The 27,851-nt window shown below is 40.8% G+C and overlaps 4 protein-coding genes across 4 annotated transcripts in view; 1 reads left to right on the top strand and 3 right to left on the bottom strand.

The window, feature by feature from the left end:
* Positions 1-2: 2 nt before the first annotated feature.
* On the bottom strand, positions 3-23,938 carry LOC307039679 (DENN domain-containing protein 5B-like). The gene is made up of 22 exons (XM_079681993.1): positions 23,821-23,938; positions 17,083-17,410; positions 12,855-12,964; positions 11,486-12,200; positions 10,745-10,932; positions 8,918-9,415; positions 8,494-8,725; positions 7,930-8,080; positions 6,895-6,985; positions 6,692-6,811; positions 6,152-6,304; positions 5,960-6,038; positions 5,786-5,861; positions 5,050-5,178; positions 4,812-4,933; positions 4,380-4,525; positions 4,175-4,293; positions 3,489-3,673; positions 3,233-3,315; positions 2,608-2,734; positions 2,228-2,402; positions 3-1,386 (listed from the first exon to the last, which is right to left on the bottom strand). The coding sequence occupies exons 2-22, from the start codon at positions 17,189-17,191 to the stop codon at positions 1,203-1,205; spliced, it is 3,792 nt and encodes a 1,263-aa protein (XP_079538119.1). The 5' UTR covers positions 17,192-17,410; positions 23,821-23,938; the 3' UTR covers positions 3-1,202.
* armc10 (armadillo repeat containing 10) lies at positions 18,376-23,819 on the bottom strand. Its single transcript, XM_079681998.1, has 6 exons — positions 22,337-23,819; positions 21,548-21,693; positions 21,305-21,439; positions 21,035-21,211; positions 20,826-20,897; positions 18,376-20,655 (listed from the first exon to the last, which is right to left on the bottom strand). Exons 1-6 carry the CDS (start codon positions 22,593-22,595, stop codon positions 20,404-20,406), a joined length of 1,041 nt encoding a protein of 346 aa, XP_079538124.1. The 5' UTR covers positions 22,596-23,819; the 3' UTR covers positions 18,376-20,403.
* fbxl13 (F-box and leucine-rich repeat protein 13) overlaps positions 23,788-27,851 on the top strand; it is a gene marked incomplete at its 5' end in the record, with an annotated part of 16,259 nt that continues 12,195 nt past the window's right edge. Inside the window, 4 exon segments of the mRNA XM_079680441.1 lie at positions 23,788-23,816; positions 23,818-23,859; positions 24,536-24,632; positions 24,768-24,835. Of these exon segments, the coding sequence (XP_079536567.1) occupies positions 23,788-23,816; positions 23,818-23,859; positions 24,536-24,632; positions 24,768-24,835 (236 nt within the window).
* Positions 24,318-27,851, bottom strand: part of LOC307039680 (uncharacterized protein) — a 3,898-nt gene continuing 364 nt past the window's right edge. Inside the window, exons 3-5 of the mRNA XM_079681994.1 lie at positions 25,526-27,791; positions 25,291-25,316; positions 24,318-24,607 (exon numbers count right to left, since the gene is read on the bottom strand). Coding sequence (XP_079538120.1) covers positions 25,537-27,791 — 2,255 coding nt within the window. The 3' untranslated portion in view covers positions 24,318-24,607; positions 25,291-25,316; positions 25,526-25,536. The remainder of the gene's footprint in view (positions 24,608-25,290; positions 25,317-25,525; positions 27,792-27,851) is intronic.

The following is a 27,851-nucleotide window of genomic DNA, read 5'->3' as shown; positions in this document are numbered from 1 at the left end:
AGTTATGTCAATATTATCTTTAATCTTTTACAACACAATTCATAAATAACAATTCATTATTGCTTTCTCTAATCTGTGTTTAAATCATAGTAGAGGCTTGGTCATTGTGGGTTACATAGTGCTTGCAGGACAGTGCAGGAGACAGTGTTATCTTAATTCAATTCAAATGAATCAACATTAACATAATACCTAGCATTTTTTAAGAAACTGTGCTCTATTCATTGCCCAAAGAAAACAGAACAGTTTAGAAACAACAACATGACTGTCATTCACATAATCAGTAAAATGTGTCCATAATGGAATCTATGGTTTTAAATAGACGCAAATAAGATGCCTTTATACATAAAAATATGCCACAAATTAATTACACCATAATAACAAATGGGCACAGTTCTATCAAAGGTCCAATAAAGCAAAACATAATGACAATGAGAGAGACAGGGAAAGCTTTTTGACAAGAGAGACAAATGCTATTTGAACAGACACATTTAGGACACTAGTTTGGTTTCAGTGTTACAACAACGGAGGATTTCAGGAGCACAACTCTTCAGTAAGTGAGTCCAAACTGAAGTAAACAATGAGCACAGGCAAAATGTTACAAATGTTATAACAAGAGCATAATAATATAAGATTTTTAACATATTATAGAGTACGGACAATTATCTTTCTGGAGTATATGTACTAAGATATCCAATTAACAAGATCAGAAATAAATGTATATAATAAGGCCTGAGTCTTGATATTTCAGATCACAACACACTAAGACATAAAACAAACAAACAAACATATTTTGGCCATGCATGTGCTTAGTTTAAAGTTCAAGTGCAAGCAATACAGCAGTTGAAGGAGAGTTATAGTTGTCCTCGGGTCAGGTACAGGTAATGGTGTGAACTGTGGGAATATCTACTGTAGATGTGGGATGATCAACGTCTCTATCGCTCCTCGAGGAAACTGAATTTCACAGTGTAAACAAGCATAGGACTGTTTCCTGAAGCAAATACAGTATAACACATTTACATCATTGAACAAGGCAATATGTTTGGAGCTTGAGTTGCCAGTGGCTTCATGTAGTCCACAGTCCTCTTTTATGATAAAGTCATATTTCTCCAAGTTCTGAATGTTCTTATCCAACAGATGGAGAGATATTTTTAACCCTGCATTCCTGCTGTAGGTTACAGAATAGTGGTTTAATCTGTCAGGGGTCAGAGGTCAACTCCTTTGACCAGTGCAGTCTCCAGGGTGATGCTGAACTCATTGAGAGTGTGCAGGATGCGGGAGAGGGAGTGGACAGCAGCTCGGTCCCGCAGCAGAGACCCCTCCTCGTACGTCCGCAGTGTCAGAGGAAACTCTGCCAGCAGTGGGAGCCACTGAGAGAGAAGCCGGTCCCTGCCAGGAAGAAGAGGTTGGTGGTTAGTACTGGTCCTAAAAATGCCTGATAAAGTTTAAGATTGGAACAGGTTGAGTTAGGTGACTACAAGACCTGGCTGTGTACCTTTTAATGAAACCATTTTCAACCATAAGAAACTAGGATTCATTTCATCTGAATATTTTCTAAATGGTAATATGGACCAGTGCAATATCCAAATCGCAGGTGGGAGAAATGTTTGTCAAAAGGCTAAATAAGTGTCATAGTACCATTTTTTACAAGCTGTATTCTATTGACTGACTTCTCAAATGATCACACAATGATATTTTTTATATTTAGATATGTTTTGTATTAAAATATTGATAATTGATAAAGATAGTCAATTCCCTCCATTATCTTGAATCCTATCACAGTATAGGGAATCTCAATAAGATATTTTGTTTTCAAAATGTTCAGCATTCATTTGTCAAGTTTTCTTTCCTTCAAATTGCAGGCCAAAGCACTGACACGTAACCTGAACAAAAAGATAGCCAAATAAGGTCTTGTTTAGTTAATTGAAAACAAAATATATTATTAATACTTTTCTTAAATTCACTTAGATCTGAATGATTTTTCTGCATCTCTTGTCCAACCAATACGAAGATGGACACTTAGCGTTTCTGAACTGCGTGTTATGTAAAGGCTTCAGTGTGAGTGTGAATGACCAATTCTTTAAATCAGATTATAGTCCATTAAAACTGTCTCCCTATTTATGGTTCACAAATATGTTTTTTAAGTGTATTAAACTGGATTCATTACAATATAGTACGAGTCCAATAATAAACCTATACTTGTTTTATAAACACAATGATGTCCACTCACCTGATTCCCAAGCAGACTAACAGCTGGAACTTGCCCTCTTTTCCAATGTTTCGTGGAGTGGCATTGATGGCGTTGACGTAGCGGCACAGTGAGTCACACGGCGGACCTCTTGTCATCGTTGCTCCGTGCAGGTCACCCATCTGATCAGCCGTCTCCATGGAAACCACTGCCTTCTCTATAGGAAAGAGTTCATCACACTGTCAGTTCATAACATATTGATATACAGAAAATAAGGTTGTAGAAGACAAACAGTGGTTGTTAACAAAACACATCAATCGTACTTTGTTGCATCCAATTTGATATGTGACGTTCATATTCATCACCACTAGATGGAGACAGGATCAGTAAAGCATCACTTTGAATGAACTCGCAAGGCTTACCCACAAAGTCCCAAACAAACACGTTTCTCAGGAAAAGACGGTTAGATTTGAGCCCGTGCAACAGGAAGTTCTCCAAGGAGAGCACCAGACCTCCTTCTCCACACAACAACACTGTCAGGTTTCCCCTCTGGGGGGGGGGAGAGAAATGGGAGTGAGCAGATGCACTAAAAGCAGGAGGCACATCTTTAAACTATAGTACATCCCCTGAAATGTCCTCAAATCCAAAGTCCTCATGTCTCATTTACTAAAAGGAAGTAAACAGAGCAGAGCAAATGCTAGTACATTAGAGCCTGTGCACTAAAGATGCTATTACAATAAATAGGAGGCCCATTACAGATAAACAAAAAGTGATCCATCAAGTCTCTTTAGAGATTTTAACATGCGATTGAGATGAGAGAGAGGCTAGTCTGATACACAACGAGAAAAATGAGGCCTGCGCTGGAGCCGGGGTAACGAACCATGTTAGAGATCAAAATAACATGCAGGAGGATGACAGTCTCACAGCGCTGCGTGAGATGCTTTGCATTAACCATTTTCCTCCCAATTTAGCTCAGTCAACCAACAACTTAAATGAATATGTTTTAATGTGTAATGCAGACTAAACTATTTATTTAGAGTCACATACCTCTTGTTCAGGTTTGTGAAAGTGTTTAACAAGGTTGTTTGCTGCCTCTCTCATTTCTTCTTGTACTTCACTAGAAAGCATTCCTGTCAGGATAAATAAATAAAAGTTAGACAGAACATTAGGATGAATGATGACTAGCATGAGGGGAAGTGGCTTGGAGCTAAATAGAAAGGTGATACAGGAGCATAATCTGTTATTGTACCAACAACTAGGTCAGCTATTGTAACTAAAGAATGTGTTCTTTGTCAGTACGCACTGCTTCTACTGCCAAGCGATCCCAGCACTGCCCGCACACTCTGCGAGGGAGAGGCCAGCTCCGGCGGCGTCCCTGTCCACCGTCCAGCATCCTCTTCTCCACCAGGTGACACCAGCTGACCAATCAGAACTCTCTCCAGGCTGCCGTCTCCCACTCCTTTCCCCAGCCATCGGCCACATGGGAACCTTAAAGGTAGGAAGAGACATGGTCTCATTATATGCTAATATTTATTATACAAGTGCCATTCCTTAATCAGTTCAGATTTAGTCAGTGTACATAGTTTATTTTCACAGTACAGTCACTCAATTTCAAAGTCTACACTACATTATTATAATGAGATCAAGCCGCTGTCTCAGAAATCTCAAATCATCATTCATCGTGTAAATGGAAGCATTAAGTTGAGTAAAATGCCACCACCAATTCGCCCAATTTCAATAATCATTACACAAATACATTTTGAAAGTAAAGTATTCAATGATTTCTTACACAGTCAACAAACAATAGTCTGTCAAATCATCAGTCATAATTGGTTAATCGTCGAAATATAAGAACAAAAACAAAACATATACTAATTTCCTTTTAGATTTAGGTACAAAAAAGATTAAATGCAGATATTGTTTGTACCAGTTTGTTATTTCAGTACTCCCTAACTAGTGATGGAACCAGAGAGGAAGACGAAGGCTTACTTGTAGGTGTGTCCAGTGACCTCATTGTACACCATCACACAGTCAATCAGACACTTGGCCAGCAGGCCGGAGTTCTCCTGTCCCAGCTGCAGGGTGCTCAGCCTGCCCAGGTTCTTGCACTGAAACGAAAAGCACAAACCACATTAGAGATGTGTTTCTGTCAGACATGATGCTGACCTTACTGCTGCAGAGTGGGTTCACAAACCTGGAAATAAATCTCTTGTGTATTCTTTGTCACCGGTCGAACTCCTGAATCACCCAGTTCTCCTGACACGCACACCCAAGGGTCAACTGTTGCCATGGCAATGCTCAGCTTCTTCATGGGTATTATGACAACACGGTAAGAAATACCTGGAGGGACACAAGAGTCCAAAAGCAACGTTTTAATTGATAATCATTCCCTTCACACTAAAAAGACGTCAACTGTTTTCACAATACCCAGAGCAAAGATAATTGTCACTGCATTGGGGGAGTTTTATTGAGGTCTCAAAGGTCTGTGTGAATCCATGGGATACTGGCAGCAATTTGATTATATAAGGCCAGTGGGGAGGAGACACAACCACAAAGAAAACTTCCTGTGTCCCTGTAAGCTATAATCTGCCAGTAAACTCTAGTTGTTCAAGTTTACAGGACTTACTGATGGAGGTGAAGACGCGTGTGAAACAGAGGTATTCCACAGTGTTGAGAGAGAGCAGGTGGAACAGAAACTGCTCCCTTTCTTCCTCATAGAGCAGGAATGCATGACGTTTATACAGCTGCCTGTCGGGGGACAAGAAGAAAGGGAAAAAGATCTGTCAGAATCATGACACTCTATAAATGACACCCAGAAACATGAGACTTGTGACAGATTTAAGTCAGTCCTGAGTGAGGCTGACCTGAGCAGCTCCTGGTTTGTAAGCAGCTCTTTCAGGTGCTGGGAGAGCATCTTCTTCTCCAGAGCCAAGTGGATCCAGGCCCGAGCCTGACCCACCTCAGACAGACCCTCACCCATGGTCTGGATGAACCTGGACGAACAACAGATACATGGAAAATAAGCTCTAATTGTCTCATTGTATACTAACTAGGTACGTTTGACTTTAAAAGTGCATTACTTGATACACGTGGTAAAACATATGTAAAGCAACTGACTTTTACAAACTATTCTTCACCCTGAAATGTTTCTGTATGGTCATAAATAGGACACGCCTTCTTTATTTTCATAATACAGTTTCAGTTTTATTAGATGTGATGTGTTTGCCATTTCTCTGTGTACACACCTAAATCTTCACACAAGATAGTAATTGTTGAGACCTTTGTGTTAAACAAAAGAAATAGGCAAGACTTAAGGACATTGTTGCTCCAAGGTTGGCTATGAATTTCCCATAATCCTCAGAGAATGAATGAAAGATGCTTTTCCAAAATATGTTAACTTGCATGACCACAAATAATAAAACAACAAACAGGTAAAACATTGTTAAAAAAAGCTGTGTAGCTAAGTATTTCACTTTATATATTCTAATAAGATCGAAACATGTGACTCAGAACAGAGCAAATGGTTGAGATGTAATGTATGTTTATTATTATTATTAAAAAGTTAAGATGTATGTTTTTTGTGACCTTTGCTCATGTTACCTCATATCCTGTATCAAAGATCCTCTCAGGAGCAGAGCGCCGTCCTCAAACGTCCTCTGGTCCAAACCGTTACACCCTGAACAGAAAGCAAGTACGGTACAACACAAATGATGATCTGATTCCTAACTCAAGGATTTTACCAAGAAAACACAACCAGTCACGTTGTTCTCTGACCTGGAGCCTTAGCTGGTGTCTCCGTCTTCCCCCAGGCCGCCTGGTAGTGGAGCAGATGAGACCAAAGGGCGGACTTCCCCTGTTACGAAAAAACACACACGTCAATATTCAGAGCCTGCTCGTACAATCACCTCTTTGTCTTCATTAGCATAATGTGGATTTGTTTACATCAGTTAAATGTCTGAGTCTGACCTGTTTTAGCTGCAGACCATGGCCCCAGGTTCTCTCCAGTAGGTCACACAGGCCGTGGATGAGTGTGTTCTCCTGCAGGCCCGTGATGTTGGCTTCTCCCTGACCCAGTTCAACACTCTCCTTCCCCATCCTCTCCATCAACATCCGTTTAGTCTAAAAAGCCAGGGAACATTTTATGGCATAAACGTCACTCAATGATTTATAGGAGACAAATTATGCCTATTTTACCCTCTGTCTGAAACATTCCTGAAACACAAACTCCCCAGATTGGGAGAAACAATATGGTGCACCTCTGCAAAGGTAGTTTTAAAGGTAGTATGTTTCAATGAGCCTGTATGTTAAATAGGATCGAGTCAAAGCTGAATGGCTTGATGAATCCCATGTTTTTCTGACAAAGACAGCACACAAAAAACTCAGTAAGGACGTTTTATTTGACTGTTTGAGAGTTGGCAGCCATTCCAGATTGAATTTTTATAATATGTCTCCTTAAAGAATGCCATGGCTGCAGTCCTTCCATTATCAAGCAGAAAGAGCTCTTACCTTCAGACGACACTCGCTCAGCAGCCCATCCACAAACTCTCTGTGATTCTGAGTGACAGCTTGAGGCGATGAATCAAGCAGCTTAGACTGGCGGAGGGTCTTCCTTGCAAATGCATGCTTCTGTTAAGCACAGATAAGGAAATGAATCACGCATCCTAAAAGTATGTGCTTGACTTTGTGTGTGTCTGAACGGATTAAAGTACCTGTCTCTGTTCATTGTCCACTCCTGAGTGATCCGTCACCGGTGATCTTTTTAGGTCAGTCCTGTGTGAAGCTGTAACACGGCCGGACCATCTGTTCACCCAGACAACAGAAGAAAACTTTAATACTGAGATTCAAAACATAAGGATTTCAAACAGATAGGAAAATGAATACAAAACTTTAAAAATAATTCTTCTGTGTTTGAATACAAAGTCAATGAAATGTACCCTTTTAACCGTTCATCCCTTCCTATTTGTTAATTATTTCAACTGTTTGCCAATTAGAAGCATGGTTAACTATTCATTTTAATGAAACATTTATTCATTCAGTAACCCAGCTTCCCCAAATTTCTTTCTTTTTGGTGTCTATATACGCCGGGATCCGGAGTCATGGATGATCCTGCGGTCCTGTGTCATGGATCGCGAGTCCTGGATCTTGAGTCGTGGCTGTGGTCCTGGATCATAAGTCCTGGATGGATATCCTCGTGGATTCATCTTCCTATTATACACACATGCATTTCCAAACATTTGGACTACCTATGTTGCAAATGTATTATCTTTTCAATTTACACACGGCATCTATTGCACGTCTGTCCGTCCTGGGAGAGGGATCCCTCCTCTGTTGCTCTCCCTGAGGTTTCTCCCATTTTTCCCTTTAAACTGTGGGTTTTCTCTGGAAGTTTTTCCTTGTACGATGAGAGGGTCTAAGGACAGAGGGTGTCGTATTGTCATACTGATATTCTCTACAAACTGTGAAGTCCACTGAGACAAATGTAACATTTGTGATATTGGGCTATATAAATAAACATTAATTGATTGATTGATTGATTGATTGATTGATTGATTATTCAAGATCAGCATCAAACCACTTTGTATTCCTATGTGAATTTTTCCTGTCTTTCAATGTATGTGGATATATTGGTTTAAATGAAAAATGTATATTGAGCTACTCGTTGCATTTCCTTGGCCTGGGTCACAAGAAGCTCTGGTTGGAGACCTATTTTTTTACGTAAAATAACAGCAGAAAAGATTGCTCACTTGTTGGTGTTTTGTCCCTGTGTGAGCACGTCGGCCTGCAGCTTGGGGAAGTAACCTGGCTGATGGCGACCCTGGCCGATCCTCATGTCCAGCAGGTGGGGGTGTATGGCGGTGTGGTCAGCCTTCAGGAGTCTGCGCTCAACGGCCTGGGCTGCAGAGACACACCCAGCAATGTTAACAGTATCGACATGTACTGTGTATACGATGAGTCATGAAAGTAATGATAAGGGTGGATTTGAACAGCATGGAGTAACATAATGTCACAACATCTCAGAAGCAGACATTTAGTCTCTGCTTCACAAGCAGTGACACAGCCGGATTGAATTGCAATCAGTGCACTTTCCAAATTGTTTTAAATTACACAAAGCCCTCTCCTCCTTATCAGTATATACCACCCAGATGCTGAAGAAACATCCAGATGTAACTCCTGGTAATAGATTGTGATTTAAATGCACAGCTCCTTTAAATGGCTGTATCTAATAATGTAAGTTACTATTAAATGCCCAGTACTTTCAACTGAATAGATGTGATTGCCTGTTTTGTTCATGAGCATCTTTACAGTACCTGACTCGAAGCCTGTGGTGCACTTCCTGTAGCGACAGTTACGGGATTCCTCCTCGTCTGTATTGTACAGTCGATCCCTCTCCAGACGGCTGTCAAACAGCTGCTGCAGTGGCTCTCTGTCCGCCCAGCGAGATATCACCTTCCCATCCACGAAGGAAGAAAACATGGATGTTTCCAGGAACCGGGACAGGAAGTGCAAGTGGGTCGCAGGCTTACCGGAGAGGAAGGAACCCTGAAACATTGGATGGCAAAACAATGATTATTAGCTGAAGGAGAACCAATCCAAAATGGGAAGGGATTTATTGTTTTTCATAACAATCCAAATGATTTTAAACAGAGAAAAAGTAATCATACATGAAAATAAGTTGGCATGAATAATATAGTTTGATTGATTTGATAGTTTGATTGCCATCTAATTGGGTACCTTGTCAAAGGTCAACGTCCCCTCTCGGTTGCTCAACCAGGAATCCAAATCCAGCGCGCTGTGGATGACAAACTCCTCATACCTGCCAAACATGGCAGAAAACCGTCCAGCGAACACTTCCCTCAGCTGAATGTTCAGCTTTGCCGCCTTCAGCTCCTCCTCTTCCTCCTCAAACACGTGTTCCAGCGTCTTCCCTGCATCTGACATCTTTTCTCCTCCACACCTCCGCGCCAGAGCCTGCAGCCTCTCCAGCACTGCCAGCTCCTCACCTCCCAGGTTCCCGTTCCTCCTGTCCTCCATCAGGTCCTCCAGCACCAGGCTGCTCATGCGAGGGGACGCAGTGTAAGGCTTTTTGGTCACACCGCCCTGTGGAGGAAGTCCGAAATGCAGCAGTACCTCACTCAGCTCCTGGATCAGCTCGGCATGGTTTGGAAACTCTGGGAGGGCCTCGGGGGCCTCAACACAGCGATTGTCAATGTCCACAAAGCACATGTTAGCCTGTGTGGGAGGAACAAACAAGAGAGTTACAAAAACATGAAAAACACTTTTAATCCAATTCTTCCATAAGAAAATCCTAACAGGTTTAGCCAATGACAATTTTGCTGAGCTTCACAACCAATTAAGATCAGAGATGAAGATTTACCTTCCATTAATAGTTTTGTGGCATTTCACCATGAAACAACCTCAGAGGATATTAGCATGTGAAGGATTATCTACTGATTACTGTTATCACAGCAACGGGGGAAATTGTGGAAATCTTTGATATCAGGCTGTCACACGGGATCAGAAGCATGAGCCAGAAGATGCTGAGCAATGAAGTAAAGAACTTTGTGAGAAACACAGGCACTGTTTAAAAATACAGCTTCTGAAGCAGCAGTGGAGCATGCCACAGTCAGCAGCAACTCAACCTTCAGCGGTGACCTCAGACAGTCAGTTTACAGCCTCAGGGGGACGTGATGTACTGAACATCAGACGGTTACAGGCTTCCTCTTACTCTGTGCAGCTTCATCCTCCTAGTTAATGTCTTTACTATTTAGGCAATGTCTTTACATCGTCTCTTTCATTCCATTAGGAAGATCACATGTTTTAAAGGACAAGAAAAGATGAGCATTCAGAATTCTTCCAGCCTGTAGATATTTAGAAAGACCAAATTAGTGTAGGGATTTGGACCATGTGAGCCAAACTGTGTCAAAATGAGAAAATAAGAAACCACAATCCAACCAAATTCTAAATACATTATTAAAATAATTAAAACCTTGCAAATTATCACAATTGCACAGCTTAAGGAATCCCTAATTCTCATTAATTATTCAGCGACGCCCATTTTTCTGGATCTCTCATGCTTGCCCCCCCCCCCCAACCCCCAGGCTGTCTTTCAACTGTATCTTTTCTGGGGCAGAGCGACATCAAAGAGGCTTCAGTGAGATTTTCATGCAACATAAAGTGATCTCAGACATAAAGTGATCTCAGACGCTGGATCGAGGAAATGTATCGTTTCAATTTGACATGCCCGAGACAGAGGGCAAATTGTCACGCATGCATAACAGAGAGGTTTAGAAAATGGATGCAAAAACATTTCAGTTCAACAAAACATCATTAAATCCTTATTTTTACATTTTTACCAAGTGTCTGCAACCTTAAGTGCTAACAAAGGATGCTAGAGATCTTCTCGCTTTTTGTTTACTAATATATAAAATGTCAATACAATGTTTTTCTTATCGTCTTTTGCTTAACATATTGAATGTGTTTACATTCTCCTATTAAGCACATTGAATTGCCTTGTCTTACAGATGCATACATATATATAACCCTTGTTTAGTTGTGTACCTCGTGTGGTAGGTGGAGGGAGGAGCGCTGAGCTCCCTCTCTGCGCTGGATGCCCATCAGGAACGGCACAGGAGCCTCCAGGAGGTGATGCAGCGGGGCAGAAACAATGGGCAGGTAGATGTGTTGCCACTGGAATGGGAATATCAAAGTGGTGATGCCCTCGGCCACTGTCATCAAACGCTGGTAGTCTAAGAGGATGAGAAGGACGAGAGAGAGCAATAGGATATTAGCATGGGGGAATAAAATATAATATCTAGGGATGGTCTCCTTGTCAGGGAAATAATTGCATTTCCTTTAACAGTTTTATAACAAATCAATTTACAGAAGTTGCATATAGAAGTATTTTGTTCATATTCTTGATTTGATGCTACAGAGCACAGCCTGATAACTGAGGGGATACTCCACACTCATTAAGTTGCAAAGTCAGTTTCTCTAATCTGTTTAACCTCAAACCCATCTGCTATGCTGTTGCGGAAGGTTACATCTAGGTTAAAGGTAGAGTACATTTTTAAATTAAAATATGTCATGCTAATAATGGTAATTTGTTAAGCGTTAAACAGCTGATTTGCTAGAGATGTTTCTAATTTCTGCAAATGGATCTGCTGGAAGTGTTTTAATCAATATAACATTTATAAAAGTTTATCTTAATGACTTTATTAATATCTTGAGATAATCTGTACATTTGGCAATAACAGGGAATTTCATGTGTCATCTCAACCATGCTAACAACTGAACATTCACCTTTAGAGCAAAGCAGAATTTGCGTCTCCAAAAGTGCACAGGTAATAAGTTGCACCATATTGTCCACACCCAGCAGTGAGAAGGCCTCCCCAAGAGGAAACTCCCCCAGAGGAAGCTCTCCGGGCCCGGGCCGCTGGCACACGATGGGCCCCTGCACCCCGTGGAACCTCAGAGACCTGCCGGGGGGGGGCAGCGGCACCTCGTACAGGATGTTATGGATGTAGCTCTCTATAGGGAGGGGAGGGGCTGTGTGGGAGGTCACAGCCTGGTGCAGCTGAGACAGAAACTGACGAGCAGAGTGAAGGAAGGGGAGCGGCGTGAGCAGGCAGAGCGCTTTGGACACGTACAGAGTGTCCCGAGCTGGATCGTATGACCCCGCGCAACCGAGGCAGGCGGAGAGCCCGGCCACAGACTCAGCGTCCGACTCATCCAGGCTGCTCACGAGCGAGTCCATGCTGGAGGTGGAGGGCGAGGAGGCAGACGAAGACGAGGAAGAGGGAGAAGAGGCAGACGAAGCTGAATGGTGCTCCACGTGGTGCATCTGGAAAAGGGTCTGCATGGCAGTGATGATCTGAGCACTGGTCACCTCCTCGTAGAAGGTGTGCACAAAGCCGTAGGAACGTGTGCCGTCGTCAAAAGACATTGTGAAGGAGTGAAACTGAAAATCATGCCTCTCTGCCTGCGTGCGGAAGGAAAGACCCCTCGGCATACAGAGCTGAGGAGGCAAAAAAAAGAGGGTTAAGAACAAAGTTGGTATTCAAATGTGACACAAAATAACAACCTCAATAACTAAGAGTAGTTGTAAACTTTTAAACCATTCTCTTGTTGCTGTATACTAAACTAAAGCCAATCCTGGATGATGTAAACAAATCCACCATTAAAGAAGCTAAACAAGTAACCCTTCTTGTTCAATATGCGACAACTGGGTATGATAATTGATTTAATGTACAGTATATGTCATTTCCCCGAGACAAGTATTTCTTCTATGTTGTGTTGCATTTGTTGTCTGAAAACCCAATGACCCTGGAAAACGTTGACAAGACCACACATTTGACCAATACTATAAATATATAGCACAAAATACTGTGGTGTCTACTGGCAGACTTATTTTGAAGTATTTTGCTTTCATCCTCCTGACATTCTTTTCAATCAAGAGTTTGAGAGTATATTCTATGAGAAGCAGCGACAAGCGAAGATAAATGGCTCTAAATAAAAATGTTCAAGATAATATTGTTATCATGTTGTTCTTTTTGCAATTTGACAAATGTACTTATACACAAAAAGATTTGGCATACAAACCAACAAGGCATTTCATTTCCACTAAGATCGACACTGAAAGAAAACATTTAAGTGCAATCCAAGATCTCACCATGTTGATGGCATCTTTATTGAAGGGGTTCTTGTCTGTGCTTTCGGGGTAGTGCACCAGAACCTTTGACTTGAACGAGCGTCGGATGGGGCTCTGCTCAAAGCCCTCGCCTGAAAGACAAACAGTGGCACAGAAAAAAACGAGTTTAAGGATTACCATATTATTACAGAAGGATGTTTGCTTTCACCTCTGCTGAGACAAACTTCATTACATGATGCAAAGGACAGAACAGAGGACATCACCGAAAGACCACAGCTTTGATTCAGGAAAAAGCTGAACCTGAAAGAGGAAGTTCATCTTTTGTTGACAGCAAGGACAATTCTGCAGCAAAAAGGGAAAATCCTTCCAAGTGTTATGTAACTCCACTCATAATAGAGACACACTGGAAATGCAGTACAACACCCCTCATCCCTGCAGAAGGAAACTCTTTATGCTTGTAGAGAGAGCAGAGGATAAAATATGCTGCTTTTAATACACCAAACGCGCTCAGGCTGAGGACAAAGAATTACAGATTTCTATAGCACAGCTACATGTGCATGAAAGGATTGGATGCAAGAAAACTCTATTCCTACAGTCACAATACTCAGATCTGATTTGTTGCCCTGACTGGTTCAGGTTTCTCCTCTTTTCAGTCTCTGCACCTCGTGTCAGCATCTAGCTCTGGTTACATAAAGAGTGCTGTCTGTGAGCATGAGCACAGGAAGAGGAGCTGCTGAAGATAGAAAATAAAATGCGTGTGTATGATTCAGCGTGAGTAATGGATTGACAGTAGTGAATAAGGAACATTCATTATTCAGCCACTTTCAGGAGGGGGATGCCCTTGGACAGTACTCCTCACTGTATTCCCCATTTCACTGTGTTCAGCTTTAACTGACACCATTGCATTACAAGAACAAAAACAAATGGCAAAGTAGCATTTCTCTCGGGTGTCATATTGACACACTTATTCAGCATTCAGGAACATTGCATATCAACCTAAGAGGGGAAACTGCAGATTGAGAGAGGAGCACCACTTCAAGTTTTACTGAGTCACATTCACAAGTGGGAGACAGAAGTTAATGGATCACAGTGAAGAGAGGGGGAGTCAATGTTCTTTGCGAAAGACACAAATTGGTGTTGGCGCTGAAAGGCATCGAGCACCTAGTTGCCATGGTATCACCTTCCGCTGGGGCTTCGAAAAATAGCCATCAAGACGAAGCTCGTCAGCGCTTTACGTCATCCTGAGTTTCATTAGCTGACCCCAAAAAACACCAACATGCCACTTGGCAAGAGTTCCCACCACACAGCGTGCAGAGACCCCATTCAGCAGGAGCCGCTCTCTTTCTCTGCGTTAACAACACCGGGTAGGAGAGGGATGTTTGTTTTTGTGTTCGGATGAATGCCTAAATGTCTGTTTCAGTGAGGCTGTAATTAGCATGCTTAGTCCTTTAAACACATGAACACATACACACAGTAGAAACCATGTATGACCTGGGCTGCAACCAATAATTATTGTAATAATCATTTAATATCCCTATTATTATCTTGATTAATCTTTTAGCTGAAAATGACTGTCTTTTACAACTTCCTAAAACCAAATGTGACGCCTAGAAACTCCTGCTTTGTCTGACCAGCAGTGCTAAAACTAAAAACATTACATTTAATTTCACATAAGACAAAGAAAATCTGATGAATCTCATAATAGAGATGCTGAAACTAGTTCATATTTGGCATTTGTGGTTTGATTTTTTGTGTCATTGTTTAACAAAATGTAATGATTCATTTTCAGTCTATTGACTAATTGTTTCATACATGTACTGTTTCAGCTCTAACCCTAAGTATATTCATTCATTAACACTGTCACTATAATCTTTAAGACAACAACAACAAAGTGTTTCATATTCAGTCCACTGTGTAGAGATCCATCACACAGGTTTACCTCACTGAATGATGCCCCATCCCTAAAACAGGCACACTTCATTAGGGTTGATTGAACGGCCATAAAGCTAGACATCTGTCATGCTCACCAACAGAATTACCCCCACCGTCCCACTCATCACAAATCATTACATGAGTAGATGAGGACCGATATAAAAAGCAAAAGAGATTAAAAAGACAGAACATTTCAGCTGGCACTGAATGACGAGGAGTTGTTCTTTTCTGGCTAAAATAATTAAACTCACTCTGTCTTTGATATTAGAGATTTGTCCACGCATTAGAGGATGAATCAAGTGACATCACAAAGATAAATCTCAGCCTGAGACACAGACATGGTGCAGGGCTTGTTTGCTTAAAATAAAGAATGTAAGTGTTGAGTGCCTAAAAATAAATTAACTGTCTGGAATGTTTCCGTACAGTAAAACAAGTGCAAAACGTATACACCTCTTTGCAATCAGTTTTTATTTTCTGTGAACATTAAAAGTGTAAATTCTTATACGAAACTTGAATGTAAGGGCAGGGAGTTCTCGCCCTTCTGTGATGTCATCCCCCAGTGACAGTCTGCTGCTGAAGCATCGGCCATCCAGCATCAGGCAAAACCACGTGACATTTGATTAGGCTGCAGAAAACACAGTGGCGTCTATTGAGAAGCCAACAAGGGCAGACTGTTTCTCGGTAGTCATACTCTCACACATTGTGTTATTAGTCTATGCAATACAGAGATGCTGTATCAACTCACACATCCCTACACTTTCAGATGCACAAGATAGAATAAACATTGCTTGACTACAGCTTGCAGAAAATGTAGGTTTTGTCAGACAGAAAATCCCTTGAAAGGAGAGCGGAGCCCCTGCTGCAGTGGGTCTGAGATGACCTGCTGTTATATAATCAGATTGGTGGAGCTCAGATACACCGGCCAGCAGAGCTGCCACTCGCCACAGGGAGTCTGATATCAAAGCCCCTGATGGTAAGTTAGAGCAGTAATTAATCTGCAGCAAAGCCTTGTGTTCACTCGCAGTACACAGCTCACCCTAAACACACTGTTTTCTAAAAGACATTTGGCTGAAAGAGAAAGAAGATCTGCCTGCCATCTTGCCCCTGACGAGCTGCTCTACATGAGTTAGATTTCTGCTACCAAGAACACTGGGAGAAGAAAGGGCGTGACTATTGTTTGAGATCCTGGAAAGAGTTGGTAATGAACACACCTGAGCAGCCCTTTCCTCACAAAGACTCAGAGCAGAACGGGTGCACAGAGGGCTCCTGGGTGAATCTGTCCTCACCTCACCTAGATGAGTGTCAACAACTGAGTGGGAGAGAAGCAGCACCACTTGGGGTCTCTATTCCTATAACAGCTGAGAAGCTTTCAACCACAAATAAACCATCACGAGTAGCACTGCAGCTGTCATCACCTTGGCAACCCCCACATCCACCTACATCACATCAACCATTTCCTCCCATCTTTGTTTTTTTTTTTTATATAAGAAAAGGACAGATGTGTTTTGATGGATGAAAGGAGAAATCCATCTGTTTGACAGCATAAAGAGCTGAACAGAAAAACTAAATGTCTCACAGATGATCATTTCTTATACTTTTAGGTTTACAAAACACTAACAGTGTAATCTGGGAGCTCGTTCTAACACACATTCCTGTTGTTATGCACGATCCATTGCCTGGATGCTCCATATGTGCTCCAGTGCTATAGGACAACATCTTGTCCGCTTTCTATTAAACCCTATCTTTGCTATTCCTTATCCAGGTGTAGCAGTAACAGTGGATGACTTGCAGAAACCAACAAAGCTATATTTTCACTTGCCTTGTGATGATGCTGCTGAAAATATGATGAAAACACAATGAACACAATGGTCACAATGGTAATGCGTCTCTTCAAGCAGGGATAATACAAAAGGACAGGACTATGGATGATTGTAAAATGGTCATTTTAGGTTATTGCTTCAAATCATGTGTTTATGGAAAAATTAATTGAATATTGTGTTAGGTATCTGTTACATTTAAAATATATCTTAAATACTGAAATCCTGCCATTATATAATAGCACATTCTAATCGAATTTTTTTGAGAAAATCTTTTTGGAGGTAAAATGTAATGTACATGCCATTTTGTACAGGATATTATGTTGTCAACAACCCTGTGAAAGGAAGAGGAATGTGGTGTCCAATCAAAACACATTTAAATAGATGTCACCTCTACACATACAGGCCAACATTACATGTTTTTAAATGACATGAAACGTGTCCACGGATGTGTATGAGTTTAAATGGATTTGTTTGGGGGGTGTTTGTAGACCATGTACCTGCTCCATCGTCCGGCTCCAGGCCCGTCTCCGTGTCCACTCCACACTCAACAAAATAGTGGGCGAAACGGCAGGAAGCCGATCCGGTGGCCGCTGCAGTCCCGCTCATCCTCGACGCGATTTAAGGTGTGAGAGCTTCGTTTTGCTGCTACTCAACGTGGTGGATGTTCATAGTTGATGCTGCTAATCCCAAATGTTTTCGCCCCCCTTCGTCCTCGCTTTCTGATCCGTGCGCTGGGTGCTGTCGCCCGCCTCTGTGACTCTGCTCGGGCTCAGCAGGATCCGGCGATGGTCATCTCGTTGTTGGGAGGGGGAGGACGCTGTGGGCCTGCGAGGGAGGGGGGAGACAAAGACCTGAGAGCATCATCACTGTTAAATAAGCCTCATTTTAAAGGTTGTCGTCGAAATCATCATCCGTGCCTACATCGCACAAATCAAGAATTTTCTTGGACTCAGTGATTTGTCAAAATTATACATTTGCAAATATTTTTCTGTAGGCCAATACCCAAATATGCATAGGCTACTCGTGTAATTGTTCAATGTAATTGCTTTACAAATTAAGGACACTAAAGGTAATACACCATAAATCATTCAATTAGTAATTGATACAATAGAAATCCGTCGAGAAGAAAACAACTTTAATATAAATATACAAGTTGACTGATGAATGTAGGCTGTTCCACACATCTTACATATGAATGTAATTTAATTCATGGGGTGTACAACTCTTCAAGCCTATGCAACCCGTTGTAGTCTAAATCATATTAAAGGCTCTGCAAGGAACTTTCTAATGTCTTAGAAAATAATTTAAAATTGAATGGAGAATTTTCTCAAAGGAAGCCTGAGCTACAAGTTGAGGTGTGGAGTTTGAAAGAAATGCTTTGAGCTTGTTTTTTAAGGAGCCAGGGAACAACTGGAATACATATAAGTTGCATCATGGAAAATGTAGGATTTAAGTGTAGCAGTTATTTACACTATTTTCTATTAAACAGTGAATAACATTTACTTTTTACATTTTCACAACTCCAGGAACAGCATTCTGAAAGAAATGAAGATACAGTTGTAAAGGAGACCAGAGAAAATACTGTTAAAGTAACCGGCTAGAAATTAAAGCTTGTACTACATTCTCTACTTCATGGTAGGGTTCTTAAAGCAAGTATTCAAAGCAAAAAGGCAGACCCAATTGCACCGCCTACCAGCCAACAACAGCAGAGCTTGACACAAATTCAGTCATTGCTACTAGATTCATATTTTTAAGAAAACAACAGAAATAAGGATGTTGATATACAGATCTTGTCTTGTAGGGTATTTATTGCACCATTCAAACAAACACAACAAACATTTGTCATTTGATAGGCAAAAAGCTTCATTAAATAAATCTTATAATCTAGGTCACAAGTAAATCAGCCTCCTGCTGTTCTGGTAAACCATAGTGCCTGAGAGATTTTTAGGATTTGGGTTCAATAAGGTCAGTAAAATGTGCAGCATTTCATTACACCTGGACAGGCTCATATCATAAAATCCTTGCATTAAAAATCATATTCTGAGATAATCCCTTCTTTCATGCACTTTCACTCTATACTACAAGAGAGCCGATGACCCACAGCTCTAGCCTTTCACTTACTGTGAGTGCATACTTAACATTCTATCTCTTTTGTTATTCAATAACCATTGTATGCAGAAAAATGTTTAAATATACTAATGGTTAGAAAACAAAGGAATTACTATTACAGGCTACTCTGTAAGAGGTCAACCCCTCCATTCATTTTCAAGCTGCGCATCTGCACAATATGTGTGTTAGCTGAAACAATCACAGCACATCCTTTTCCCTTGCTACTTCCCCCCCGCTCCTCCCTGGGGTATTGCCGGCGTGTCTGAGAGATGCAACGCCACCAGTCGCGTCCTGGTTTTTTCCCAGGAAGCTGAGGTTGGTGCCCCTTTGATGTCAAACTTTACTCACGTTGTATCCTTACCATTTACATTCAGTGTATTCATTTGTAATTACTGCCACAAATGTATAATATTTTCCATTTAATTAATATTATATGTTATCCATTTATTATAACTTGCAGTATTTTGTGTAATTGAATCTCCCTTTGTCTTGCCTCCATGCATCTCTGTAATTTCTGTGCATATGACCAAGTTAATTATTGAAGGTGTCCCATCCACTTTGGTGGCTCTTCTTAATGTGGAGGTAAGGTTTCAGCTACAAGTTCTTCCCGACAGACGGATCTTTGACTAGTCATGATGCACTGATTCTCAAATGAATTACATAAACCAAAGATTATTGAAGAACATGATCTTTCAATCCAACATGTTGATAAATGAGCCATTCTTGTCTCCAAGGCATGCTAAGGTGTACGGCTCTCCATCTACAGTAAGCGTCTCTCTGAGCCTCAGAGGGTGGTTTGGTCGAGCTGCGCAGGTCGTTCTGACACATTCTCTAGAAAATGTTTGGCAGTGGGTTTGGGTTCCGAAATGTCACCTGGAACATGCCTTCAGAGAGAGTACATGACTTTCTCAGAAGGGAGGGCACTGTGGATCTTTGAAGGAAAACATTTTCTGGTCATGAGAATAAGCTGCAGGTGGCAGGAAAAGACAGTGAGAGGTTGTCTGTTTTACGTTATATTGCATGAATGGTCTGCTGCTGCTCACTGGTTGCTCATCAATTCATTTTAGTGAAAGAAAGTGTATATATGGCTGGTGAGGTGTGATGGATAATTAACTTAATTGTGACGAAAATATTGATGTAGAGCAGGGGTTTTCAAAGTCTTACGCTTTTCGGCCTCCTCACAAAATTCCTATGGGATCATGATTATGCTATTTCATGGCTATTTTAGCTCCAATTAAGCTAAATCAGTCTAATATTACCGTTTGACAAAACTTCAGACAAAAAATACATAATAGGTCTGTCCTATGGTATTTCTGACTCTGGTAAAGCAGAAAAAAAAAAACCTGAAAAAAGATGTCTCTCGATACTATTGCTCCAACTAAATCACACACATGTAGGCTTCTCTATGAGATCCTCCTTTGATAACTTAAGTAATAATTACTTTAATAATGTTCCCTTCCCTTCATTTGAGCCTACCTTGAGGAGACCTGACTCCCACTTTGAAAATCTCTGATCTCTAGAGCACTGTAAATATAGATAGTGAAGAAATGAAAACTTAATATCAGCAGAAGGCCTCTCAGCCTTCTATTTTATGAGACTATATCAATAGATTTATAGTTGACATTGAAGGGTGAAGGGTTGATGGCTTTGGCAAATTGTGTGAAAGCATAAGCTGTGCATGGGTGGGTCAAGTGTGCAGAGAAGGAGGTCTATGTCAAGATGCGAGCCACCTGGGACTGAATCTCCACATCAGGGTGTGAGAGCAGCTGGACCAGTCTGCTGTGGAGCTGGGAAGACTCATCTAACATGACCCGGAAGAGGCAGTCCTGCTTCCGCCTCAGTTCATCTGCCACCTGGGCTGAGGCCCTCCAGGCCTTTAAGTTCCCTGCGAACGTCAGCAATCGTAGAAGCACGGCAGAGGCTGTTCGTGCGTCAAACAGCAGCACAACAGAAGCTGGCGCCTACAGAGAAAAGCAGAAAAGACAAGTGCAAAATGAGGATGTATAAAAGAACTCTGCACCTTCCACAACAGTGTGTCTACAAAAGAAAATAGATGATGCTGCATTTCTATTTTCTTGACCTCTTAATGCAGAACCATGATACATTATTTTTATATTTCCTTTACTCTTACCTGAGCTTGAACAATGTCATCCATCATATCTGGATTGGATGACAGATTTACAAGGACTTTCAAAGCCTGAACCTGGAAGGCAAATATTAGAAGATAAATCATACTGTATTCATAGCTTTTATCTGATTTCCAAGAGCTATTACAAAATTAAAAAAATGGTATGAAAAATGTGAATAATATTATTCAGATGCAACTTTGAAGATACCAACCTGTAAAGTTTCCTTGCTCACAACAACTAGAGAGAGTAAAAGTGTAATTGATCCTTTTAGCAAGTGTTGATGTTTATCTGTGACTGAAAGGTTGGTCAGCAGCCTGAGAGCACCAAGCTGGAGCTCAGAGTTCACTGGAGACATCTCAATCAGCTCCAACACTTGTGGCACATAAACCTATGAGACACACAGGCATGGATATATTACCAGACTATTTTGTATGCAGCAACTGATTTCAGGATATTTGCAGTACAGCATATGGTGACATACCTTTATTTGTTCCTGGTTTTGGATGTTCATACATAGATTATTCAAAGCATTCAGAGTCTGCACTCTAACCTCTGGTGCAGGATCAGAGAGGAAACCAGCTATGATATGAATCCCTTCAAATTCCAGTAAAAGATTCTGGAGGATTAGAATAGAAGAAAATAAAAATGATAATACATAGCTGAAAAACTCAGTACTAAGCACACTTGAATTTCGTTTTTCTAAGATAGTAAACTCTTACTGTACCTGATTCACAGTAAAGGCAGCAGAATTTCCTAGCGTAAGTAGGATCCGACATCTGTCTGTTGTATTATTGCTGGTCTGCAGACATGACAGGAGCATTTTCAAGTGCTGTGGATCCAGGTTGCCAGGGGACTGGTGGGCGAGGTCACCTACGGTGGAAAATAATTTAAAAAACATTTATTGGTATTCAGAATCAAAATCCAGTAGATCTCAATGCATTCTTTCACTTACAAGGAACGTGCTTTGATGTATTAGTGCAAAAATATAAACCTATTCAATATAATACATATATACACACACACACACACACATATATATACATATAAAATAATACACGTAGTTTACAGAGATGCTTTATGAGAAACCAATGTGAGTTTGGAAAATTGCACAATATAAATCTATTCTAGTAGACCTCAACAATGGAATTATGATCAGTGGAAATGGCCATGACATGGGACCTTTAAGAGAAAATAAATTAAAAATAAAAGCAGATACAACAATCAATATATAAGAAACGTACATTATATATATTATAAAAATATATACATTGTGTACAGGTATTTGTGTTTAAATTAAAGAGTTGTCAGCTGTCATATGTGTAACTCTTTGCACTGGAGGAGACTGAATACCACACACAGTAGCTTTTCTTTAACAGTCAAAGGCTCACATTTGAGATCATAGTTTGGGATATACTGGCAAGTCTGTGTTTACAAACAGGACATAAGAGAAATCATTTAGATACACAATATGCTGGAGCAATCAGATATGTTAGTCAAAGCTTCTGGCCCTTACCTGAAGCACCCCCCACAGGTCGGGGACAGACCACATCCAGTCCGGACACTCTGGCCAGCAGGCTGCCCGGCTGCAGGGTACCTTCACTGGGCTGACTGCTCCTCACACCAGCACTTTCATTGGCAGCACTTTTTTTGTTTCTCTTAAAACTCTCCCCGCTAATGAGTTTATATAAACCGTAGGAAGCTCCAGCGCCGGCAACTAAACCTAGAAACGCTTTCATGTTGACGAGCCTGGGAGTAATGCTGCCATCGCCCATGCTGCTGCTGCGTCTTTAGCTAACTGTTAGCTAGCTAACGTCAAGCTACTGATGCTCAGTAACGTAACTAACCCGGTTCATCAGTAAGCTAGCGCTGAAGACAACCCGTTGAAACCACAACAGAACCCAACCAAATGAATGACAGCTTCATTGTTCTGAAAGCTGGAGAAGTTTGCATCCGAGCTACAGTTGTCAACAATGACAATACTCTGTGGTTCCGGGCAGCTTGGGTTGCCATATTTGACTGACAAAAAGCAGTACAGTCAGAGTTTAGAGTCGCCATCGATAACGGTAATGTTTTATCAATAGACACACAAATAAAAATAAATAACACGGTTACAATCAGGACAAAGTGATGTATAGAGGTCATACATACAATAAACGTATTTTGGATCAGATAACATTCATAATTATTGTATCATAAAGCTATGACGACATAAATATGTCAATAAGAATAACGCTTTGATTTAGTTGTGATATTGTTGCCCGAAATATCACATATTTGACCTAAATTGTTTAAAACCACACACTTAATTGAAAAGCATAAAAGTAGCCCAACCTGGCAACGCCTCGGCTCAGAGAGTGGCCGACCAAATCGTTCGCTGGGTGATTACTTTCTGGCTATAAACAATCAATTGACTTTGCATTGCATTATACACATACAAATCACGTATGCAATGTGTTAGTTAAAACATAATGTGCGTTTCACCGATTATTTTGTCCACTTTGTCACATTTACATCTTGCCGCAGCCCGCATGACATTAGTTGACCAACACTAATGTGACATTTTACTTTATTCGTTACCTGGCAACAACCAGGCCAAATCTGACAAACGCTAAATTGGAACTGAGGTTAGTTAACATTTGTTAAGATACTCGATTATTCTTCTACAATTACTCTAAACGACTTTGCAAATGTGTCAAAAGACACACTATGGCTGGGGCAAACGCAAAGCCTGCTCTAAATGAGTGCGATCCAAAACACTGCCTGCCACAAATATATAAGGTAGGCTAAGTCATCGTGCATAAAAATGTATTAAGTAAAGATTGCTGCAGGTAATATTACATATAACATGAGCTTAGACTACTCTATGTTTTTCACTATTATCATCACTTATGTTAACATTTTCAGAATATGAAAAGTAATTTACATCTTTTTTTCGGCTTCTTTGGCAATAGGCCTTATTGACCCAATGACCCTATACAGTTCCTGAAAAACACTCACGGCCTTCCAGGGACATGGCAGTCTTCAGGATGTTGACTGGTAGGTAGACCATCTTTGTTGTGACTTTCCTTGGGATGGACACTTGGGGGCTCACTTGCTCAACTTTTTTGGAGTGATATTCATGGTAGGCTAAACAATATGGAGGAGTAAAGAATCAAGGTCCAGGACAAATAAGATATTCAATATCTGAGCCAAAATGTCTCAGAGGGAACGTTTATATAAAACTGGACGATACATTTGTGTTTTGTTTATCAAATTGTGTTTCCTATTGCTTTGCGTTGTCCTTTGTCGGTTACCTTGTCCAGTCTTTCCATTTACTCACATTAACACCATTTTAAGATACTTAACATAGGTTTTCTAAAGGTCACCGTTAGACTTATATTGACTTTCAAAAACCACACCCCTAAGGAAACTAGTCACCAGTATCCTCCGTTCTTATTACCAATCACATTTACAGGAATTGTACATGTTTTTGAACATTTTGGAAGGATAATCATATATTGTCTTTGTCAGCTTAGATTTCCATTTAGAGCATTTTCTTTGCAAACTTAAAGTGGTGGTCATTACAGGTTTTGCAAATAAAGAATAAAATAAATTAAAATCTTGTGATAAATCACCAAATAGACCAACTTCTTCCAATAACAATCATTCAAAGGTCCACGTTTTTTGTTGGAGATTATCTGTTTGGTTGTTCAACTTTATTTCAATTTTTAAGGCACAAATTTGTCGCTGATGAAGAACAGCTCCCAGCAACAACCACTCTGAGCAACAGGACTTCGGACTGTGCCTATATGGAGCCAGATGACATCATGGTACATTATGGTTCAGTATTGTTCATGTCACCAATTGTCAGATTGAGCACAGATTCATCACACACATTAAGACTCAAATGACAGTTTAATAGATTTAAGCGCTTGTATAATAACTGCTGATCTGTATGCCTCTAGATGTCCCTTTGCCTCTTCGAAAAGGCCTACTGCTGTTACAGGAACAATTTAACAAGCTCTTGCTTCAGGTATGCCTACAGTATTACAGTTGTGATCACCACATGGGGATGGGATTACTTTATCAAGGATTTCTCAAGGGAGAAGAAAGAGAAGTGCCATTAGATATAGGCTCAATCACGAAGTAGAGTTAGTGTTCGCGATGAATTGATTTAAGGGCACCCTATAAAAACAAAATTAAGTTTCAGTTTAACAAAATTAAAGTTAAAATACAGGAATTTTTAACCATCCCCCTATAATGAGTTCTGAGAAATATCAAATTGCCGTTCATGAGTCAGTTTTTAATGCTCAAATACTGGCACTGACTATGCTTTTCCTTTGTGACTGAAAAGAAAAACAACCAACTAAAACACTAAAGTTGCTGATTAGCTTACTCCTAGTGACAACAGCAAGATGAGGTAATACACTTTTTCATGGCTTTCATTATCACAGCAGATGTTTGTAGAAGCACATAAACTTGATTTACCTCGAAGATGAAGATGGCAGCAGATCCTAATGAAAAAAGAACAAACAATAATTCAGTTATGAGAGCATTAGGTATTGTTAATAGGAAGCTTTACAAAAGCTTCTTGTTCAAACTACATTTTAAAGTTTCAAACTGATACATCAGAATTAAGTGCGTGTCAAAGCTTTCACTTCTAATTAATCATAAGTACAACATTCATATATTTACAAGCAACGTTTTAAAAATGTTTCCATACCATGTTGTTCTTCACTTGAAGGGTTTCAATCGTTCTTTATTGTTCTTCAAATCCTTTACATTGCGGTAAACATTGTTCTTGTATTCATCCAGCCGATATGGTGAATAATGGGTCTTTGATAGAGATAGTCTCTTCCTTTTGTAATCATTTCTGGACTTGTGAACATATGCCTTTACAAATGGTGGTGACCTGTTTGAGCCCATTTGAGAAGGAAGCCTTTTTTTGTGACCACCATTCCTCCAAAATACATCACTGAAAGTAGAATCAGAAACCTTGGATGCAGACAGTGGTTTAAGATGCAGGTCGGCCACAATGCGAGGCTCTTCATTCACATTGGCTGGAGTCTGCTGTTCTTTGTTTGGTTTTATGGAGGTCTGCAGAGCTTTTTTTGCAGAAAGACCTCGTCGTAGTGGTTTAGAATATAAGCCCTTGGGGTTTCTGACACCATGTATATCATTGCCAAAAAATCTTGAATAGGGCTTCTCTGAAGCTGAGGTCGGAGCCAAGTTAGTAAGAGAGTTCAAATGCACATCATCTCCGGCCCAGGATGAGATCCCACTCTGAGTTGAATCCAAGCCACTAGAAATGGGAATAATGATGGAATTGTCAGCCATTCGTTTTGGTCCCTGAGTGTCAGTGGCTTGATTTAGCTGGGAGAGGTTTGATTTCTCCCTGTCTTTTGCAGTCAGGTTGAAAGGAGGGCTAACATCGACTGTCTGGTCTCTGACATAGCCACCATGTCCACTTGAGTCTTGAAGCAAGCTGAAAGGTTTCCTAGTAAACAGTCGGTGGAATCTGACTGGCTGCTTTTTGTTGAAAGCTCGAGGCTGAGCATCATGTGGGCTACTTGTTTGAACTCCTACATGACCGCTACTTCTCTTTGGCAAGATGTTATCAGAGCTTGAAGAAACAGAGCTAGAAGATACAAGCAGGTGGGCGGTGGGAGAGTGGTTTACAGCCTTTGATTGCTTGTTTTCAGTCGGTTGATAAGCCTCCAATGGTTGGGCTGGGCTTTCCCTACGTTTTGGTAACGGATATTGGATGTAGTATTGACCTCTCAGTGGATTGACATGTACACTTTTTGCATAGGAATTCAAAGATCTGGGCATTGGTGCAGACAGGTCATTGGCTGAGTTCACTCTGCCTAGCTCCTCACTTTGGAAATCTTCACCAAGTTCAAGGCCACCAGTGTGAGATGCATATTTTGGTTGTTGGATAACCTTAGAGGTTAAAGGCATTATATTGGATCTCTGGCTTGAGTAGTAGCGTAAATCTTGAGATGGGCTGTATGGAAGGCTGACAGGGGGAGCAGTCACATAGCCACCAAAATACAAATCATCTCCATAGTATGAGCCAGAAGGTATTTGTTCAGGGAGATTGAAGTTTTTTGACTGGAAGTTTTCATTTTGCTTATAAGAAGCACTTATATCAGGGTTTTCCCCAAAATTGTCAAAACTACCGTAATTACCTGAAACATGCTCTGGGTGGCTCGGGTAGAGAGCAGACCCTGGGCCAGAGTTTTGGTTGTCATAAACACCTGAATAAGTGAGACTTTCAGTGGAGTCGTCAGGATCTGGGACAGAGGGGTTTTCACCTGGCATTTGGTAGTTGGCGCCATTTTCATTTTGTTCAAACGCTGTATTCATAGCTTCACTCCAAACTTCATTTTCACTGGCGTCATCATGGGCGGTTACTTCTTTTGTATGATTAGACCTATAGCCCATGTCCGTCTCCCCCTTTATATTTTGAGCATTAGCAGCCATCTCATTTTTCAAAGTTTCCCGTGCAGTTTGAAAATGTGGACCAAAGGCACCTCCTGGAATAAAAAATAAACTCTTCAGTTTTTCTGTAAACCATTTGAAATCTTTTACTGTCTGAAAACTAGTCCCCTCCATAGGTTTCTCTTGTGTGTGCTTATCCACTAAAAGGCCAAAGGGGTGTTGATTACCAGCTCCTTTATGTTCATATTTCTGCACTGGGGAGGCAGGGACATGTTCTGAGTCTGGGTTGTTTTGTACCACGTCTTCACTGAGGCCAGTAACAGAGCTAAAATCCTCATTGTTTTCATGGTTCTCTGGTTTTCCTTGAAGGGAAATAAGGCTGTGGCGTCTCAGAGCTTGCATTTCATCCCTTGGACTGACAGATTCTTGGTTGGTGAATAAAGGTTCTCCAGAATCAAACATGTTTGAAGTTTGTGTGCGAGTCCCACTTTCATCGCTACCGAAGTCGTCACCATCGAGAGAGTAGCCATGTGCAGTATTGTAACCTATCAGGGAATAAACAGACATTGCAATAAATTCATTTTGTTGAACCATTTGAGGAATAA

Source organism: Notothenia rossii (assembly GCF_949606895.1).
Source record: "Notothenia rossii genome assembly, chromosome: 5".
In the NCBI taxonomy this organism is placed as follows: domain Eukaryota; kingdom Metazoa; phylum Chordata; class Actinopteri; order Perciformes; family Nototheniidae; genus Notothenia; species Notothenia rossii.
The sequence above is the reverse complement of the archived record's forward strand: the minus strand, read 5'-3'. Positions and strand labels throughout refer to the sequence as shown.